This window comes from Macaca fascicularis, chromosome 6 (genome assembly GCF_037993035.2).
Source record: "Macaca fascicularis isolate 582-1 chromosome 6, T2T-MFA8v1.1".
Classification (NCBI taxonomy): Eukaryota; Metazoa; Chordata; class Mammalia; order Primates; family Cercopithecidae; genus Macaca; species Macaca fascicularis.
The window spans coordinates 145,022,330-145,040,659 of NC_088380.1; the positions used below are offsets into that span (position 1 = coordinate 145,022,330).

Genomic DNA, 18,330 nt, shown 5'->3' on the forward strand with positions numbered 1-18,330 from the left:
CCTCTGGGTGACAGAGACTGTGTCTCATCCCGGAAAAAAAAAAAAAAAAAAAATTGAGATGATGTCTCACTCTGTCACTCAGGTGAGTGTGCAGCAGCAAGATCGTGGCTCACTGCAACCCACCTCCCGGGTCCAATCGATTCTCCCGCCTCAACCTCCAGAGGAGATGGGACTACAGGTGTTTGCCACTAGCCCTGGCTAACTTTTGTATTTTTTGTAGAGACAGGGTTTCACCATGTTGCCCAGGCTGGTCTCGAATTCCTAACCTCAAGTGATCCACCTGCCTCAGCTTCCCAAAGTGCTGGGATTACAAGCGTGAGTCACTGCGCCTGGCCTACTTAACTTTCAATAAACAAAAAACAAAACAAAACAAAAAAGCTAACCACCAAGGGCAAAGAGACATTGATGACGGCTGACTGAAGGAAACATCAGTGAACAAAGCACCATAGCCGGATCACAGTATAAAACATAACCAAGATGCATAGAGAAGGAAAAGGAGCAAACTCCAGATTACCTTTGTTATAAAGTTTGAGTCTTTGTTGTACAGATGTAATGGCTCCCAGGACTGAAAGGCGGTTTACTCGTGACTTAATGTTAGATGCAGTTCCAAACTCATCTGCTAACATTTTTGCCACTCGTGAAATCTGGTCTTTGGGAGGAATGATCAATGATATCATGCTGGTGCCATTGCTGTGGAAGAAAGAATAACTCATTAGGGGTTTAAATATTACGTAAGTAAACTCATGTTTCTCTCTGGTAAAAGCAAGCTGAGGGAGATGCCCCCAAAGTTATGGAAACAAGTCACTCTCAAAGGGGTAATGTAGGGACTATCATAGTCTTGTTTATGAATGTACACACAGAGTTAGGAACAGTGTTCAGAATCTAGTGCTCAATTTGATTGAATACTGAGATAAGTTATGTAAAGAATGCACTTGGAGAGATACTTGAGAAACACCTCATTTCCGAAGGGTAAAGAAAGAAGCTATCTATGATACATAAAGAGTGTCAACAGGCTGGCATTTGGTAGTGAATCTGTCTATGGGAGAGCCTTCAAATATGGTGGTTGAGTGGGAGATGCCATGACAGGATGATGCAATGAGTCTTTCCAAAGTCGAGGCATATTTGTAATCACGAATTTAGCACACTAATGATGGAAAAGGAGAACTCTGGAAATCACAGAAATGTCCCAGTTATGAAATCTCTCTCTCGGCTGGGCACGGTGGCTCATGCTTGTAATCCCAGCACTTTGGGAGGCCGAGGCGGGTGGATCACAAGGTCAGGAGTTCGAGGCCAGCCTGGCCAACATGGTGAATCCTTGTCTCTATTAAAACAACAACAACAAAAATACAAAAATCAGCTGGGCATGGTGGCAGGCACCTGTAATCCCAGCTATTCAGGAGGCTGAGGCACAAGAATCACTTGAACCTGGGAGGTAGAGGTTGCAGTGAGCTGAGATTGTGCCACTGCACTCCAGTCTGGGCGACAGAGATGACTCGGTCTCGAGAGAGAGAGGGAGAGAGAGAAAAAAAAAATCTCTCTCACAAACTCATTCTCTTTAAATGGCAACATATTAATTGCATTTGAGTTTGATCAAAAGGAGGTACCACTGACAGCCTGATAAATTCTGGGTGCCCTACCAAATTCAAGTTTTTAAAACTAAAAAACAGGACCAAAGTCTGACCCTATGGAAGATACCATCAAGGCCCTGCCACATGGGAGGTCCCTTCTGAGCAGTTACCAACTCATTTTTAAGCCCCCTTTAAATTTCAACACCAATGCCAGTAACATATCTTTTTCATCTACAACTTCCAAAGACACTTATCACTACCAGTCAAGAAATACCTCATTGAAAAATTCCTAATTCTATGCAAAGCAAACATAGTGGCTCACACCTGTAATCCCAGCACTTTGGGAGGTTGAGATAGGAGGATCACTTGAGTCCAGGAGTTTGAGAACAGCCTGGGCAACATAATGAGGCCCCCATCTGTACAAAAAATAATTAGCTGGACGTCACGTGATGCAGGCCTGTAGCCCTAGCTATTGAGGAGGCTGAGGCAGGAGGATCACTCAAGCCCGGGAGTTAGAAACTGCAGTGAGCTATGATTTGTCACTGCACTCCAGCCTGGGCAACAGTATAAGACTGCCTCAAAAAAGGAATGAAGGAAGGAAGGAAGGAAGGGAGAAAGGAAGGGAGGGAGGGAGGGAAACAAAGTGTTGGTGAGGATGTGGAGAAACTGGAACCCTTGTGGACTGCCAGTGGGAATATAAAATGGTACAGCCATGTGGAATAAGTGTGGCAGCTCCTCAAAAAAAAAAAAAAAAGGTGGGGCGCAGTGGCTCACACCTGTAATCCCAGCACTTTGGGAGGCTGAGGCAGGTGGATCATGAGGTCAGGAGATCGAGACCGTCCTGGCTAACACGGTGAAACCCCATCTCTACTAAAAATACAAAAAAAAAAAATTTGGCGGGTGTGGTGGCGGGCGCCTGTAGTCCCAGCTACTCGGGAGGCTGAGGCAGGAGAATGGCGTGAACCCAGGAGGCAGAGCTTGCAGTGAGCCGAGACAGTGCCACTGCACTCCAGCCTGGGCGACAGAGTGAGATTCCGTCTCAAAAACAAACAAAAAAAACACAAAACAAAAAAACCCAAACAAAACCAAAAACAAAACAACTAATTACCATATGATCTAGCCATTCCACTTCCAATTATACACCCAAGAGTGAGAGCAGGTACTTGCACACCAATTTTCACAGCAGCATTTTTCACAATAGCCAAGAGGTGGAAGCAACCCAAACACCCATTGGTGGATGAACAAACAAAAAAAAGTGGTGTGTGTGCACAGTGAAATATCATTCAGTCTTAAAGGAAGAAAATTCTGACATACACAAAATGGATGAACCTTGAACACACTATGCTAAGAAAAATAAGCCAGACAGAAAAGGACAAATACTGTATGATTCCACTTACATGAGGTAACCTGGAGTATTAAAGTTCACAGAGACAGAGAGTAGAACTGCAGTTGCCAACAACTGGAGTAAGGTGGAAATAGGCAGTTGTTTAATAGCTTTTTTAGTTTTACAAGATGAAAAGTCCTAGAGACTGGCTGTACAACAGTGTGAATGTACTTAAGACTGCTGAACTATATACTTGTAAATGGTTAAGATGGTAAACTTCATGTTATGTATTTTTTACAGTGATAAAAAATCCACTTAGTCCACTTATAATTTTTTTTTTTTTTTTTTTTTTTGAGACAGAGTCTCGTTCTTGTTGCCCAGGCTGGAGTGCAGAGGCACCATCTCATTTCACTGCAACCTCAGCCTCCCAGGTTCAAGCGATTCTCCTGCCTCTCAGCCTCCCGAGTAGCTGAGATTACAGCCATGTGCCACCAGGCCCAGTTAATTTTCTTTGTATCTTTAGTAGAGACTGGGTTTCACCATGTTGGCCAGGCTGGTTTCGAACTCCTGGCCTTAGGTGATCCACCCACTTCAGCCTCTCAAAGTGCTGGGATTACAGGCGTGAGCCAGAGTGCCTAGGCTATAAGTTAAAGTTTTTTAGAGCACACACTTCCCCAAAACAGTAGTTCTCAATTTGCTGCAGATGAAAATCGTCTGGGGAGTTCATTCCAGATGATTCCTTTTCAAAAAGGATTCCTGTGAGTTTCGTTTTTCTCATCCTGATTTTTCTTAGTTTAGACACAACATGGATAAATGACTATTTAAAATTTTAGATGGTCTACATCAAATGGACTTCAAAATAAAAATACTATAGAGTAGCCATTCTTTTTTTTTTCCTTCTCTAATATACTTGCTTTCATTCTCAAAACAAAACAAAACAAAAAACAAAACAAAAAAAAACCCCCAAAAACAAAAACCAACCTTTGGGCTTCAAAGGATAGCATTAGGAAAGTAAAAAGACCCACAGAATGGGAGAAAATATATGCAAATCATATTATCTCTTAAGATTTATGTAAAGAATATAAATAATATGTAAAGAACTCATAATTCATCAACAAAAAACCCAAATAAAAAATAGGCAAGGGGTGTGAGGAGACATTTCTACAAAGACATAGCATGTGAAGTAATCGAAATCTTGATCCAATGCTATTGGGAATGTTAAGTGGTACAATACTTCCAGAAAACAGTCTGGCAGTCCTTAGGAGTTTAAACACAGAGTTACCATATGACCCAACCACTCTACTCTTAGTTATATACCCAAGGGAATTGACAAAATACGTAACACACAAAAATTTGTGCTTCAATGTTCACAGAGGCATTATTCATAACATTAAAAAAACAACAACAAAAAACCCATATGTCCTACTGATAACCGAATAATCAAAATCTGGTACATTCATATGATGAAAAACTATTCAGCAATAAAAGAAATGACATATTGCATTAACTTACAGTACATCAAGTAAAAACTGTCACAAAAGAACACATATTGTAGACAGGGCACAGTGGCTCACGCCTGTAATCCCAGCACTTTGGGGGGCCAAGGTGGGTGGATCACGAGGTCAAGAGATCGAGACCATCCTGACCAACATGGTGAAACCCCATCTCTACTAAAAATACAAAACTTAGCTGGGCATGGTGGCGTGAGCCTGTAATCTCAGCTACTCAGGAGGGTGAGGCAGGAGAATCGCTTGAACCCAAGAGGCGGAGGCGGAGGTTGCAGCGAGCTGAGATGGAGCCACTGCACTCCAGCCTGGATGACAGAGCTAAACTCCGCCTCAAGAAAAAAAAAAAAAAATTAGCAGGGCGTGATGGTGGGCGCCTGTAGTCCCAGCTACCCGGGAGGCTGAGGCAGGAGAATCGCTTGAACCCAGGAGGTGGGGGAATGCAGTGAGCCGAGATCGCGCCATTGCACTCCAGCCTGGGAACAGAGTGAGACTCTGTCTCAAAATAAAAAAACCACCACATATTGTATAGTTCCATTTACACAAAATGTTCACAACAGGCATTTCAGAGAGACAAAGGTAGATTAGTGGTTGCCAGGGGCTGAAGGCAGGGAGGAATGCAGAGTGATTGTTAAAGGATATAGGGATTTTTAGGTTGATGGAAACACTTTTTCTTTTTTTAAGGAAAATATTTTTAAATTAGTGGTTGCATAGCTCTGGGAAAACAGTGAAATAATGCACTTTAAAGGGGAAAAGGTTGGGCGAGGTGGCTCACACTGGTAATCCCAGCACTCTGGGAGGCTTGAGGCAGGAGAACTGCTTGTGCCTAGGAGTTTTGAGACCAGCCTGTGCAATGTAGTGAGACACCGGCTGGGCATGGTGGCTCACACCTTCAATCCCAGCAGTCTGGGAGGCTGAGGCAGGCAGATCACTTGAGGCCAGGAGTTCAAGACCAGCCTAGCCACTATGGTGAAACCTCATCTTTACTAAAAATACAAAAAGTTGCTCGGCGTGTTAGGCATGGTGGCTCATGCCTGTAATCCCAGCTACTCTGGAGGCTGAGGCACGAGAACTGCTTGAACCTGGGAGGCAGAGGCTGCAGTGCAGTGAGCTGAGATTGTGCCACTGCACTCCAGCTTGGGTGACAGAGCGAGACTCTGTCTAAAAAAAAAATAAAAATAAAAAAAAATAAAAAAGTTGGGAGTGGTGGCACACGCCTGTAATTCCAGCTACTTGGGAGTCTGAGGCACGAAAATCGCTTGAACCTGGGAGATGGAGGTTGCAGTGAGCCCAAATCGTGCCACTGCACTCCAGAATGGGGGACAGAGCGAGACTGTCACAAAACAAATCAAAAACCAAAAAAATATAATGAAACCTGTCTCTACAAAAATTAGGCCAGTATGGTGGCATGTGCCTGTAATCTCAGCTACTTGGGAGACTGAGGTGGGAGAATTACCTAAGCCCTAGAGGTTGAGGCTGCAGTGAGTTGTGATCACACCACTGCACTTCAGCCTGGAAACCAGAGTGAAACTGTGTCTCTTAAAAAAAAAAAGTGTGTGTGTATATATATATATATACACACACGGAAATGATACAGACAGTACATAATAGGATATTTCTTTCTTTTCTCTGAGACAGAGTCTCGCTCTGTCGCCAGGCTGGAGTGCAGTGACATGATCTCCGTTCACTGCAACCTCCGCCTCCTGGGTTCAAGCAATTCTGCCTCAGCCTCCCCAGTAGCTGGGACTACAGGCACATGCCGCCACACCCGGCTAATTTTTGTATTTTTAGTAGAGATGGGGTTTCACCATGTTGGCCAGGATGGTCTTGATCTCCTGACCTTGTGATCTGCCCGCCTCGGCCTCCCAAAGTGCTGAGATTACAGGCGTGAGCCACTGTGCACAGCCAGGATATTTCTTTCTTTCTTTTTTTTTTTTTAAATTTGTGAAAGTTAATTTTATTATATAAAGATGGTATACAAAATACATTCATCATGACTAGAAATATAGGACCTAGGATATTTATTTTAAGGTCTCTTGGTCTCAACCTGACAGTTTCCTCTATAAAAGTCAAAGCATGTTTTCTCGAGGAGTATTAATTTGTGTTTTTACTAAATTATCAATAAATTCTAATTTTATCATGTTAAGAAAAGCAGCTTACTATTTATATATATATATATATTTCTGAGATGAAGTCTCACACTGTCGCCTGGGCTGGAGTGCAAGCAATTCTCCTGCCTCAGCCTCCCAAGTAGCTGGGACTTCAGGTGTGCGCCACCACGTCTGGCTAATTTTTGTATTTTTAGTAGAGACGGGGGATTTCACTATGTTGGCCAGGCTGGTCTTGAACTCCTGACCTCATGATTCGCCTGCCTCGGTCTTCCAAAGTGCTGGGATTATAGGCATGAGCCACCGCGCCTGGCCTATTAGTAATTTTATAAGGAGAACAAGCAGAAGTATAAACAGAATGAAAACTACAACATATAGGAAATTAGAAGTCTCAAATTTGCCCTGACCTGATCTAAAAGCTGGCTTTAGTACAATAGCTATCAGTATAAATTGAGCTTGCTCACATCTTGAAGGCAAAGGCTGATCTGATATGAACCAAAGCACACTAAAAAATGTGGTATCACCTGGCCAGGCATGGTAGCTCACACCTGTAATCCCAGCACTTTGGGAGGCCGAGGGGGGTGGATCACCTGAGGTCAGGAGTTTGAGACCAGCCTGGCCAACATGATGAACCCCCATCTCTACTAAAAATACAAAAATTAGCTAAGTGTGGTGGCACACGCCTGTAATCCCAGCTACTTGGAAGGCTGAGGCAGGAGAATCACTTGAACTTGGGAGACAGAGGTTGCAGTGAGCAGAGCTCGTGCCACTGCACTTCAGTCTGGGCAACAGAGCGAGACTCCGTTTCAAAAAAAAAAAAAAGAAATGTGGTATCGCTTTATAAACTGTTTCTACCTGATATTTCATGAGTCAATAAGAAAGTTACTTCCTGAGATCCTTATAGATTATTGGATCTATACTCTTTTTTTTTTGAGACAGTGTCTCACTCTCTCACCCAGGTTAGAGTGCAGTGGCACGATCTCAGCTCACTGCAAACTCCGCCTCCCGGGTTCTCGCCATTCTCCCGCCTCAGCCTCCCCAGCAGCTGGGACTACAGGTGCCCGCCACCACGCCCCGCTAATTTTTTGTATTTTTAGTAGAGACGAGGTTTCACCGTGTTAGCCAGGATGGTCTTGAACTCCTGACCTCGTGATCCGCCCGCCTCGGCCTCCCAATGTGCTAGGATTACAGGTGTGAGCCACTGTGCCCGGCGGATCTATACTCTTAAAAGTATGTAACAGGCTGGGCGTGGTGGCTCAAGCCTGTAATCCCAGCACTTTGGGAGGCCGAGACAGGCAGATCACGAGGTCAGGAGATCGAGACCATCCTGGCTAACACGGTGAAACCCCGTCTCTACTGAAAAATACAAAAAACTAGCCGGGCGAGGTGGCGGGCGCCTGTAGTCCCAGCTACTCGGGAGGCTGAGGCAGGAGAATGGCATAAACCCAGAAGGCGGAGCTTGCAGTGAGCTGAGATCCAGTCACTGCACTCCAGTCTGGGTGACAGAGCGAGACTCCGTCTCAAAAAACAAAACAAAACCAAATATATAACAGGTTTAATATTGTAGTTAAGACTGCCAGAACCATCTAAACTTTCCCCTAATTACTGAGCGTGCATAATCTCACAGTAGCCCAATATGCCAGCTTTAACAGAATCTCACCTATACAGAGTCCACTGGAAGCTGGCAAGAAGAAAGCTGGTTACAAAGTCAAATTAAATGGGCTTATGTGTTCAGTGACTAGTAAGAAGAGAAGCAGCACTGTGAACAAAATAAACCCCCTATATTAACTTTTAACTACAGGTGTTTAAAATACGAAAATGTCTCAAACTGGGTCCTAGAAAGCTTATTTTTATAAAGCAAAATTTCATAAACGTGTACTATGGTGTCTTCGGTATTTGCATTGGGAAGGGATCTCATTAACAGGAGCTCTTGCCCTGGAAGTTTTCTCCTAGTGGTTAATTCCACAGGTTTTCCAGGCAGAAAATGATTTTCTTCCCCCCGCTCCCTGCCCCCCAAGATGGAGTCTTGCTCTGTTGCCCAGGCTGGAGTGCAGTGGCACGATCTTGGCCTCACTGTAACCTCCGCCTCCCAGGTTTAAGCAATTCTCCTGCCTCAGCCTCTGCAGTAGCTGGGATTACAGGCGTGCACCATCACGCCCAGCTAATCTTTTTTTTTTTTTTTTATTTTGAGATGGAGTTTCGCTTAGTTGCCCAGGCTGGAGTGCAGTGGCGTGATCTCAGTCACTGCAAGCTCTGCCTCCAGGGTTCAAGCGATTCTCCTGCCTCAGCCTCCTGAGGAGCTGAGACTAAGGCGTATGCCACCACAACCAGCTAATTTTTTTGTATTTTTAGTAGAGACAGGATTTCACCATTAGCCAGGATGGTCTGAATCTCCTGACCTTGTGATCTGCCTACCTCAGCCTCCCAAAGTACTCACCATGTTGGTCAGGCTGGTCTGGAACTCCTGAGCTTGTGATCCACCTGCCTTGGCCTCCCAAAGTGCTAGGATTGCAGGTGTGAGCCACCGCACCCGGCCCAGAAAAAAGTTTTCTTTGTAAGTAGATGAGCTGGCTGTCCAGTCCTCCCACTATCAAAAAGTTACTCTCAGATTGGCAGTCAAAGTTATATCTCCAAAAATCAGAATTGTGTTTGGGTGTCTACCTTGAAGGCTGGTTCATAAACTTTTGTGCTATTTTCCCCAATGAATTAGAAGCTAATCAAAGACAGTACACAGGAGAGTATGGTGTGTGCTCTGCTGCCACCCCTTGGATAGGGGAGCAAGTATTCTGGCCAAACCACGGAATCAAGGGAATTTATGATACACTGATTAAGTTATCATCACAAACACTTGCTAGGGCTTCTAAACTGTAATTTCCAAAAAAAATTTTGATAATTCTTTCTGGAGTTATGTCAAATTCTACACACAGGCCAATGGAGGGAAAAGACATTTGCTTTGGGAGAGGCTGGAAATGTTGGGCAACTAAACAGAACTTCCATCACAATCTAGATTGTAGGTGCCACCTACCTGACACAGGGGTCCACTCATGCACAGGGAGAATATGAAGAGAAAAGATGGGGAAAACACTTGAGTACCAATTTTACTGGCTTATGCTTGGTAAGTCAATTCTCAAGGGGCCTACAACCGTAGGGGTTTGTAGAAGTTCTTTCTTTTCTTCTTTGAGATGGAGTTTTGCTCTTGTTGCCCAGGCTGGACTGCAGTGGTGCAATCTCGCCTCACTGTAACCTCCGCCTCCCAGGTTCAAGCAATTCTCCTGCCTCAGCCTCCTGAGTAGCTGGGATTTCAAGCAGGCGCCACCATGCCTGGCTAATTTTGTATTTTTTTTTTGAGACGGAGTCTCGCTCTGTCGCCCAGGCTGGAGTGCAGTGGCCGAATCTCAGCTCACTGCAAGCTCCGCCTCACAGGTTTACGCCATTCTCCTGCCTCAGCCTCCCGAGTAGCTGGGACTACAGGCGCCCGCCACCTCGTCTGGCTAGTTTTTTTTTTTTTTTTGTATTTTTAGTAGAGATGGGGGTTTCACCATGTTAGCCAGGATAGTCTCGATCTCCTGACCTCGTGATCCACCCGTCTCGGCCTCCCAAAGTGCTGGGATTACAGGCTTGAGCCACCGCGCCCGGCCTAACTTTGTATTTTTAGTAGAGACTGGGTTTCTCCATGTTGGTCAGGCCGGTCTCGAACTCCCGACCTCAGGTGATCCACCCCCACCCCGCACCCCCACCCCCCGGCCTCACAAAGTGCTGGGATTACAGGTGTGAGCCACCATGCCGGCCTGGAAGTTCTTCCTTAAAAGGGGTTGTTTTTTTAAAAAGCTGACATGCTCTGACTTACAGAGAAGAGCTTCCTAAGATGCAGTCAGCAGGGAATGCAATGTAAAGGGATAGCAGAGGTGAAGCCTCAGAGCTGAGGAAGAACAGGCAACAAACCCCAAAGATTTGGAAAGTTTAAGGCTAAAAAGGGGAGAAATTTGGGACAAATTAACTGAGAGAACTCAAAATGCCTTAGGGCAACTCTTCAAATAAGATAATGATGTGGAGGGCAAAGCAATGACCTTAAGATAAGCAGCTACTTAATTTCCACTGCTGATAGTTTAAGAAGATAAACATTCATTAAGCAACCCTACTGTATAACCCAGTTGGGCAACCTTGCATTCCACATCCATGTAACATTCCAGAGGACCAAGGAGCAAATATACCTAAGAATGTAATCTTGTTATAGGATTCCACTTTAAAAAATGGCTCAAAAGTGTAGCTTGCCTAAGAATTGTTTTTTGTTTGGTAGATTTCTGCAAAGTTGATAAATGAAACAAAACTTGAAAGGTAGTCTTGGCTTCTTATTCCTTTTGAATTAGGTGCAAAAAATTACCTTTCACTAGTTTCCCTGCGTGCCTCTCCTCCTACCTTCTGTGGGGGAAACATTAAGTTTCTGAATTTTTAAAATAAGACACCTGACTAGGGAGGGGAAATGCAGATGATTAAATGGATGGCTTTTACTTTAAAAATTTAAAGGGTAGTTTAATAACTTCTCATGCTTTGTATGTTAGGTTTAATACAAGCAGACTGGGCTGGGCACGGTGGCTCATGTCTATAATCCTAGGACTTTGGGAAGCCAAGGTGGGTGGATCACCTGTGGTCAGGAGTTGGAGACCAGCCTGGCCAACATGAAGAAACCCCATCCCTACTAAAAATACAAAAACTAGCTGGGTGTGGTGGTGCATGCCTGTAATCCCAGCTACTCGGGAGGCTGAGGCAGGAGAATCGGCTTGAACCCGGGAGGCAGAGGTTGCAGTGAGCCAAGATCCCACCATTGCACTCCAGCCTGGGTGACAGAGACTCCATCTCAAAAAACAAACAAACAAAACAAGCAGATTGTTCTTCCAGTAAAGATTCCAAATGAGATAAACATTCATTTACCCTCATCCCTGCAAGCCAATCAAAGTTGTTAGAACAGTTTGTGTAAACACCCAAAATAAAATTAAGGAAGTTGAATACTTCCATGACTTTTAAAGTGAACACCCTTCAGGGGAGAATGAAAAATAAAGCTCTCACTAAGGAGATGCTGGCTACATAGGCAATCTACAACCTTCTTTAACCGTTAATAGTTTTCCTTCATTTTTCTACCGTCCCTATACTTTTCTCCCAAAATCAAAGAACTAGTGAATCATGGGGTACAGCAATGACTCACATGCAGGTTGTAAAAACTGGGCAAAAAAAGAGACAACATACAGCAAAGTATCCCTCAAAGCTCCCAGGGACCTCTGTACTCAGATCCCTTCTTGTTCTCATTGGTTTTAGGGGCACTTTGGCTTATCAAAGCTTTCATCAATGCTTCACTCAGAGGATTAACTTCTGAAAAATCAAACCGGTGAAAACAAGGAATTGTAAACAGAACTAAACCAAATAAATAAATCCCAAACAAAACTCAAGTAGAAAGATAATTTATTTTTTTTAGCACAATCATAGCTCACTGTAGCCTGGAAACTCCTGGCTTCAAGTGAGCCTCCCACCCTAGCCTGGGACTATAGATACGCATCACCATGCTCAGCTAATTTTTCTTTTTCTTTTAGAGACAGGATCTCACAAGGCTGCCCAGGCTGGTCTCGAACGCTTGGGTTCAAACGCTCTTCCCACCTCAGACTCACTGAGCAGCTAAGGTTATAGGCGCAAGCCACCATGCCCGCCTGACCCCCAAGGATCTTCATCAATGTTCACCATCATCAACAATGCTCAAGAACACTTCAGTCTGCATACTTCCCCGCCCCCAATCCTTTTAGAGCTTTCTTAAAAAGCAAAATAAAAGAATACATGCTCAAACAGAAAAGATCCCTTCTTCCTCCATCCTGACTCAATAGTTTCCAAATAGGGAGAGAGAGGGTGGTGATGATTTTGGGTGAGAGAGTCTCAATTTTGAAATATGAAAGATTCTTTTTTTTCTTCTGAGACAGAGTCTTGCTCTGTTGCCCAGGCTAGAGTGCAGTGGTGTGGTCTTGGCTCACTGCAGCTTCCGCCTCCTGGATTCAAGCGATTCTTCTGCCTCAGCCTCCCAAGTAGCTGGGATTACAGGCGCCCACCACCACACCCAGCTAATTGTATTTTCAATAGTGATGGGGTTTTGCCATGTTGGCCAGGCTGGTCTCGATCCCCTGACCTCAAAAGATCCAACCACCTCAGCCTCCCAAAGTGTTGGCATTACAGGTGTGAGCCACCATGCCCAGCTGGTTCTTTTTTTGGGGCAGAGTCTTGCTCTGTCGCCCAGGCTGGAGTGCAGTGGCGCCATCTCTGCTCACTGCAACCTCCACCTCCCCAGTTCAAGCGATTCTCCTGCCTCAGCCTCCCAAGTAGCTAGGGTTACAGGCACACGCCACGATGCCTGGCTATTTTTAGTAGAGACGGGGTTTCACCACGTTGGCCAGGCTGGTCTCGAATTCCTGACCTCAAGTGATCTGTCTGCCTTGGCCTCCCAAAGAATTGGGATTACAGGTGTGAGCCACCGTGCCTGGCCTCAAATACGAAAGATTCTAAAATGCAGAACTAGGGTTGAGAATCACTGCATCTTGCTTGCTTTCTTCACAGGGTCATCTCTAGGTCAGCTGAAGGTAACAAGCTTCCACAACCTCACCTCCACCCAAAGAAGAAGAACCCGGAGAGGTCACTTGCTGCATTTACCCTATGCTATGGTTTGAAGGTGTCCCCCCAAATTCATGTGTTGGAAACTTAATCCCCAGCACAACAGTATTGAAAGGTGGGGCATATGGGATGTGTTTAGGTTATGAATAGGTCATGAATAGATTCATGCTGCTATTTAAAATAAGGTGCTTATAAGACTTGACAGCTATAGTCACACACACACACAAAAGATAAAATAAGGTGCTTGTAAGACCTGACAGCTATAGTCACACACACACACACACACACACACACACACACACACACACACGATAAAATAAGGTGCTTGTAAGAGTGGGCCATCTCTCTTTTGTTCTCTTGCCACGAGAGGAACAGTGTTCTTCCCCAAGAAAGGATGCAGCATTCAAGGTGCCATCTTAAAAGCAGAGAGCAGGCCCTTACCATAACACCAATCTGTGGTATTCTGTTATAGCAGCACAAAAACAAAAAAACAAAAAACCCCCACAACTTAAGACAACCTAGCTATAATACAACCATAATGAATTGTGACAGCTCAGAGATACTCAACTTTTACCAGCCCGAATACTCACTCCCCCTCAAGTACTCTGCCATCCAAGTCATCACTTGTAAGTCACGTAACTACTTTCAGGTTAGGACCAGGAATGTTTTAGAGACTGCCTACTATACTCCCTAATTGGGATGTACAGTATATGCTCTCCAAGAAGCTTTCATCCCAGGGTTTGATGGCTGGGTTGTGCCGAGGGAATGGATGGCCAAATTTTTCACCACTTCCCTTTTCAAGCTCCCATCTGTGCCTACCTCACAAAGCTCAATTTAAATCTTAGCCAGAGGCCAGACGCGGTGGTTCACGCCTGTAATCCCAACACTTTGGGAGGCCAAGGCGGGTGGATAACGAGGTCAGGAGATCAAGACCATCCTGGCTAACATGGTGAAACCCCCGTCTCTACTAAAAATAGAAAAAAATTAGCCGGGCGTGGTGGCAGGCGCCTGTAGTCCCAGCTACTCGGGAGGCTGAGGCAGGAGAATGGCATGAACCCGGGAGGCAGAGCTTGCAGTGAGCCAAGATTGCACCACTGCACTCCAGCCCGGGCGACAGAGTGAGACTCCGCCTGAAAAAAAAAAAAAAAATCAATCAATCAATCTCAGCCAGATCATTTCCGGGAGTCACTAAGCCAGCAGTATTACATGGATCACCACCTGAAAATCAGTTTCTCTTCAATTTCTACTCCATTTCCAAAACTGTCATTGTTTTATTCACTGTGTGTTTTCTATTTTTCTTTTCCCAAATTTGTAAAACTAAGTTTAAACTTTTAAATTAAGATGGTCTTTTTTATATGGAGTTAATATGGGAACAGAATAGGAGGAGCCCAGATTCAGACTCATGTCCAACTCTATCACTTAATGGCTGTGTGACCAAAGACAAACCACAGAAATCCCTGCGGGTCTCAGTTTCTACTTACTTCACAAGGTTATGAGGATTCTACAAGATCATATATGTCAAGTGCCTAGCTTGGAGAACAGATAGTAACTGATCACTAAATGGTAATGAGATGGAGCTCTAGTTCTTTACTACTGCCTCCCCTCCACCAGTAGTACCAGCTGGAAAGTAGCAGCGCAGCCCAACTAGAAATGAGGAGGGGAAAGAGGTAATATCAGATGGGGTTGGAGTCTTATTTGAATCCTGTTAAGTCCTGAAGTATGAGCTGATTTTGTAGTAGCAGATGATGGTCACCTTTATGGGATTACAGGACTTGCCAAATCTTCCACAGAAAAAAAGAGCTACACCAAAAATAATATGGCCAGAACACTGGAAACTCTGTAATTTATCATAAGGGAGAACCACAGAAATTCATTCCTTTCTAAAACTTTTGTGGCATGAGTTCAGTATTCTGATATAACCTATGGCCAGTCACTTCAAAGGGACCTGATACCCAACTTCTCTCTTCTCTTCCACCAAGTATCAAACAACGAAACACACTGTTTACAGTAAGTGTATATAAGCTTCTTTTTCTTGAGACGGAGTCTCCCTCTGTAACCCAGGCTGCAGTACAGTGGTGCCATTTCAACTCACTGCAACCTCCGCCTCCCGGGTTCAAGCAATTCTCGTGCCTCAGCCTCCCAAGTAGCTGGGATTACAGGTGTGGACCACCACGCCCGGCTAATTTTTGCATTTTTAGTACGGACAGGGTTTCGCCATGTTGGCCAGACCGGTCTGGAACTCCTGACCTCAAGTGATCCACCCACCTCAGCCTCCCAAAGTGCTGGGATTACAAGCATGAGCCACCGCGCCCAGCCCAAGTGTATATAAGCTTCTTGAGGGCAGAAATCATTTGAGCACATAGCAGCACTCAAACATCTGACAAATGAATAAATGGCCAATTCCTACCATCATCTCTATATACTCTTCTAAGCAAACATCAGAGATTTATTCTAAACTACCAAATAAAATACCAATAAAAAAATCTGGCCAGGAGCAGTGGCTCACGCCTGTAATCCTAGCACTTTGGGAGGCTGAGGCAGGCAGATCACGAGGTCAAGAGATCGAGACCATCCTGGCCAACGTGGTGAAACCCAGTCTCTACGAAAAATACAAAACTTAGCTGGGTGTGGTGGCGGGCGCCTGTAGTCCCAGTTACTCAGGAGGCTGAGGCAGAAGAATCGCTTGAATCCGGGAGGCAGGGGTTGCGGTGAGCCGAGATCACCACTGCATTCCAGCCTGGCAACAGAGCAAGATTCTGTCTCAAAAACAAAACAAAACAAAACAAAAACCAACAACAAACTGTCAGTCCTTGGAAAGGAACTAATGTGCCTTAAATTGACTAACTGTCCCCAACTTCCCCTGCACCTAAAAGCTCAAACCATCATACTATTAGGCGTTTACCATAACAAAACCAGCACTAAACAAAACCACCCCTTATGAAATATCTCAAATATTTTGTTGATCCTCACATTAATGCCACCCCACTCCCGCTGCTACTACCATCTATGAGGCAGGTTAGGAGGTGGATGGGGCTGCCTTTTATAAAAGGTTTAGCATTAGGAGGGATGATTCTGTTACCCTTCAAAGGGACTAGGAAAGTTACCTGAAATTGGTTTATGCAATTGACCTTAGAGTCAGATGCTATTACCAAATGGGAGAAATACCAAGACCGGAACTTACTGAGACATTACAGCAACCTCCCCCCAGGGTACAGAATAACTCAGATATCCAAACATTTTCAGAATAAAGTTCACAAAGGTTCATTTTAGCTTTTTATGCCCCAAAGAACAAAGATTTACTCAGTCAACTAAAACAAAAATGTACACATCTGGTAGAGTGTGTACACTTTTTCTATAATGATAGGCATTATTAGTCTTAAAAAGAAAAATTAAAAGATCTTCACAAAACCCAGTGGAATATTCCATCAGGAAGCAGCTTCGAAGCTGGAAAATTTCTCTAGTGTTCTTACAACAGTGCAAAGCAAGAGACTGCAATCACAACCAGTGTTCAGGATTCACCACTTTACTACTTGGATCTTCTTTCTAATATATGAATGAGCTTCTGGGGAGAGATTTTGCAACAAATTATTTCTCTCTCCCCTGATACTCGTCAAGAATAAACACATTCAGTATCCAAGTTCTTCCTAGGGTGGAAATAGCATGCCTGTTTTCTTTTAAATCTTTGCACCTGAGTCTCAGCACACCTGCTCCTTCTACAAAATTACAAATGTCCATGGACAAGAGTCTTCCTTTCAGAAGGGAATGGGAGACATCTCTATTCAGCAAAATAAATACTTGCCAAAGAGCAAGGTAGTGTTGTATAAATTAGCACCACAGGCTTTGAAATCAGAAAAGGAGTACAGAATTTGGCACTGACCCTTACTAAAGGCTGTGATATTAGGCAGCTATTTACTCCCTGTATGTACTCTAACTTCTTTATCCATGAAATGGTAATAATAGCTTTTCACACAGAGCTGTTATAAGGGGGGGTCAAAATGTATGCTACTCATCCTCAGAAAACTACTTTTCTTTTCTTCTTTTTCTGAGACACAGTCTCCCTCTATAGCCCAGGCTGGTATTGGCTCACTGCAACTTCTGCATCTTGGGTTCAAGCGAATTCTCCTGCCTCAGCCTCCCAAGTAGCTGGGATTACAGGCACGTGCCAACACACCCGGCTAATTTTTGTATTTTTAGTAGAGACAGGGTTTCACCATGTTGGTCAGGCTGGTCTCGAACTCCTTACCTCAGTGATCCACCTGCCAAGACCTCCCAAAGTACTGGGATTACAGATATGAGCAACCACACCCAGCCAATGTTACCTTTTTTAAAGAAGAAGAAGAAAAAAAAAACATTATTTCACCCATGAAGCAGATGGGGAAACTGAAGCCAATGGATGAATAATTGGCTTTTTTTTTTTTTTTTTTGAGATGGAGACTGGCTATGTTGCCCAGGCTGGAGTGCAGTGACAAAGTCTCTGCTCACTATAATCTCCTTTTAATAAAAGATGAATTTCAGCCAGGAGCGGTGGCAGGAAAATCGCTTGAACCTGAGAGGTGGAGGTTGCAGTGAGCTGAGATCGCACCACTGCATTCTAGCTTGGGCAAGAGAGCAAGACTCTGTCTCAAAAAAAAAAAAAAATTAGCCACGCTTGATGGGACACACCTGTAATCCCAGCTACTCGGGAGGCTAAGGCAGGAGAATTGCTTGAACCTGGGAGGTAGAGGTTGCAATGAGCTGAGAACGCACCACTGCACTCAAGCCTGGACGGGAGAGCAAGACTCTGTCTCAAGCTGGGCGCGGTGGCTCAAGCCTGTAATCCCAGCACTTTGGGAGGCCGAGGTGGGTGGATCATGAGGTCAGGAGATCGAGACCATCCTGGCGAACACGGTGAAACCCCGTCTCTACTAAAAAAATACAAAAAACTAGCCGGGTGAGTTGGCGGGCACCTGTAATCCCAGTTACTCGGGAGGCTGAGGCAGGAGAATGGCATAAACCCGGGAGGCGGAGCTTGCAGTGAGCTGAGATCCGGCCACTGCACTCCAGCCTGGGCAACAGCGCGAGACTCCGTCTCAAAAAAAAAAAAAAAAAAAAAAAGACTTTAATCATCTGCTTATACTAAATCCCCTTCAACATGTACTGTTATTCTGTACTCACTAATACGGAGCTGAAAATGGTTTATATTA

The 18,330-nt window shown here is 44.5% G+C and overlaps 1 protein-coding gene across 3 annotated transcripts in view; it reads right to left on the reverse strand.

Annotated features, from left to right (window-relative positions):
• The window catches only part of ETF1 (eukaryotic translation termination factor 1), a 38,087-nt gene that overhangs the window by 12,200 nt on the left and 7,557 nt on the right, over window positions 1–18,330 (reverse strand). For all 3 annotated transcript variants that reach the window (XM_005557913.4, XM_065546803.1, XM_045394297.2), the window contains exon 3: window positions 515–690. In XM_005557913.4, the coding sequence (XP_005557970.1) occupies window positions 515–690 (176 nt within the window). The remainder of the gene's footprint in view (window positions 1–514; window positions 691–18,330) is intronic.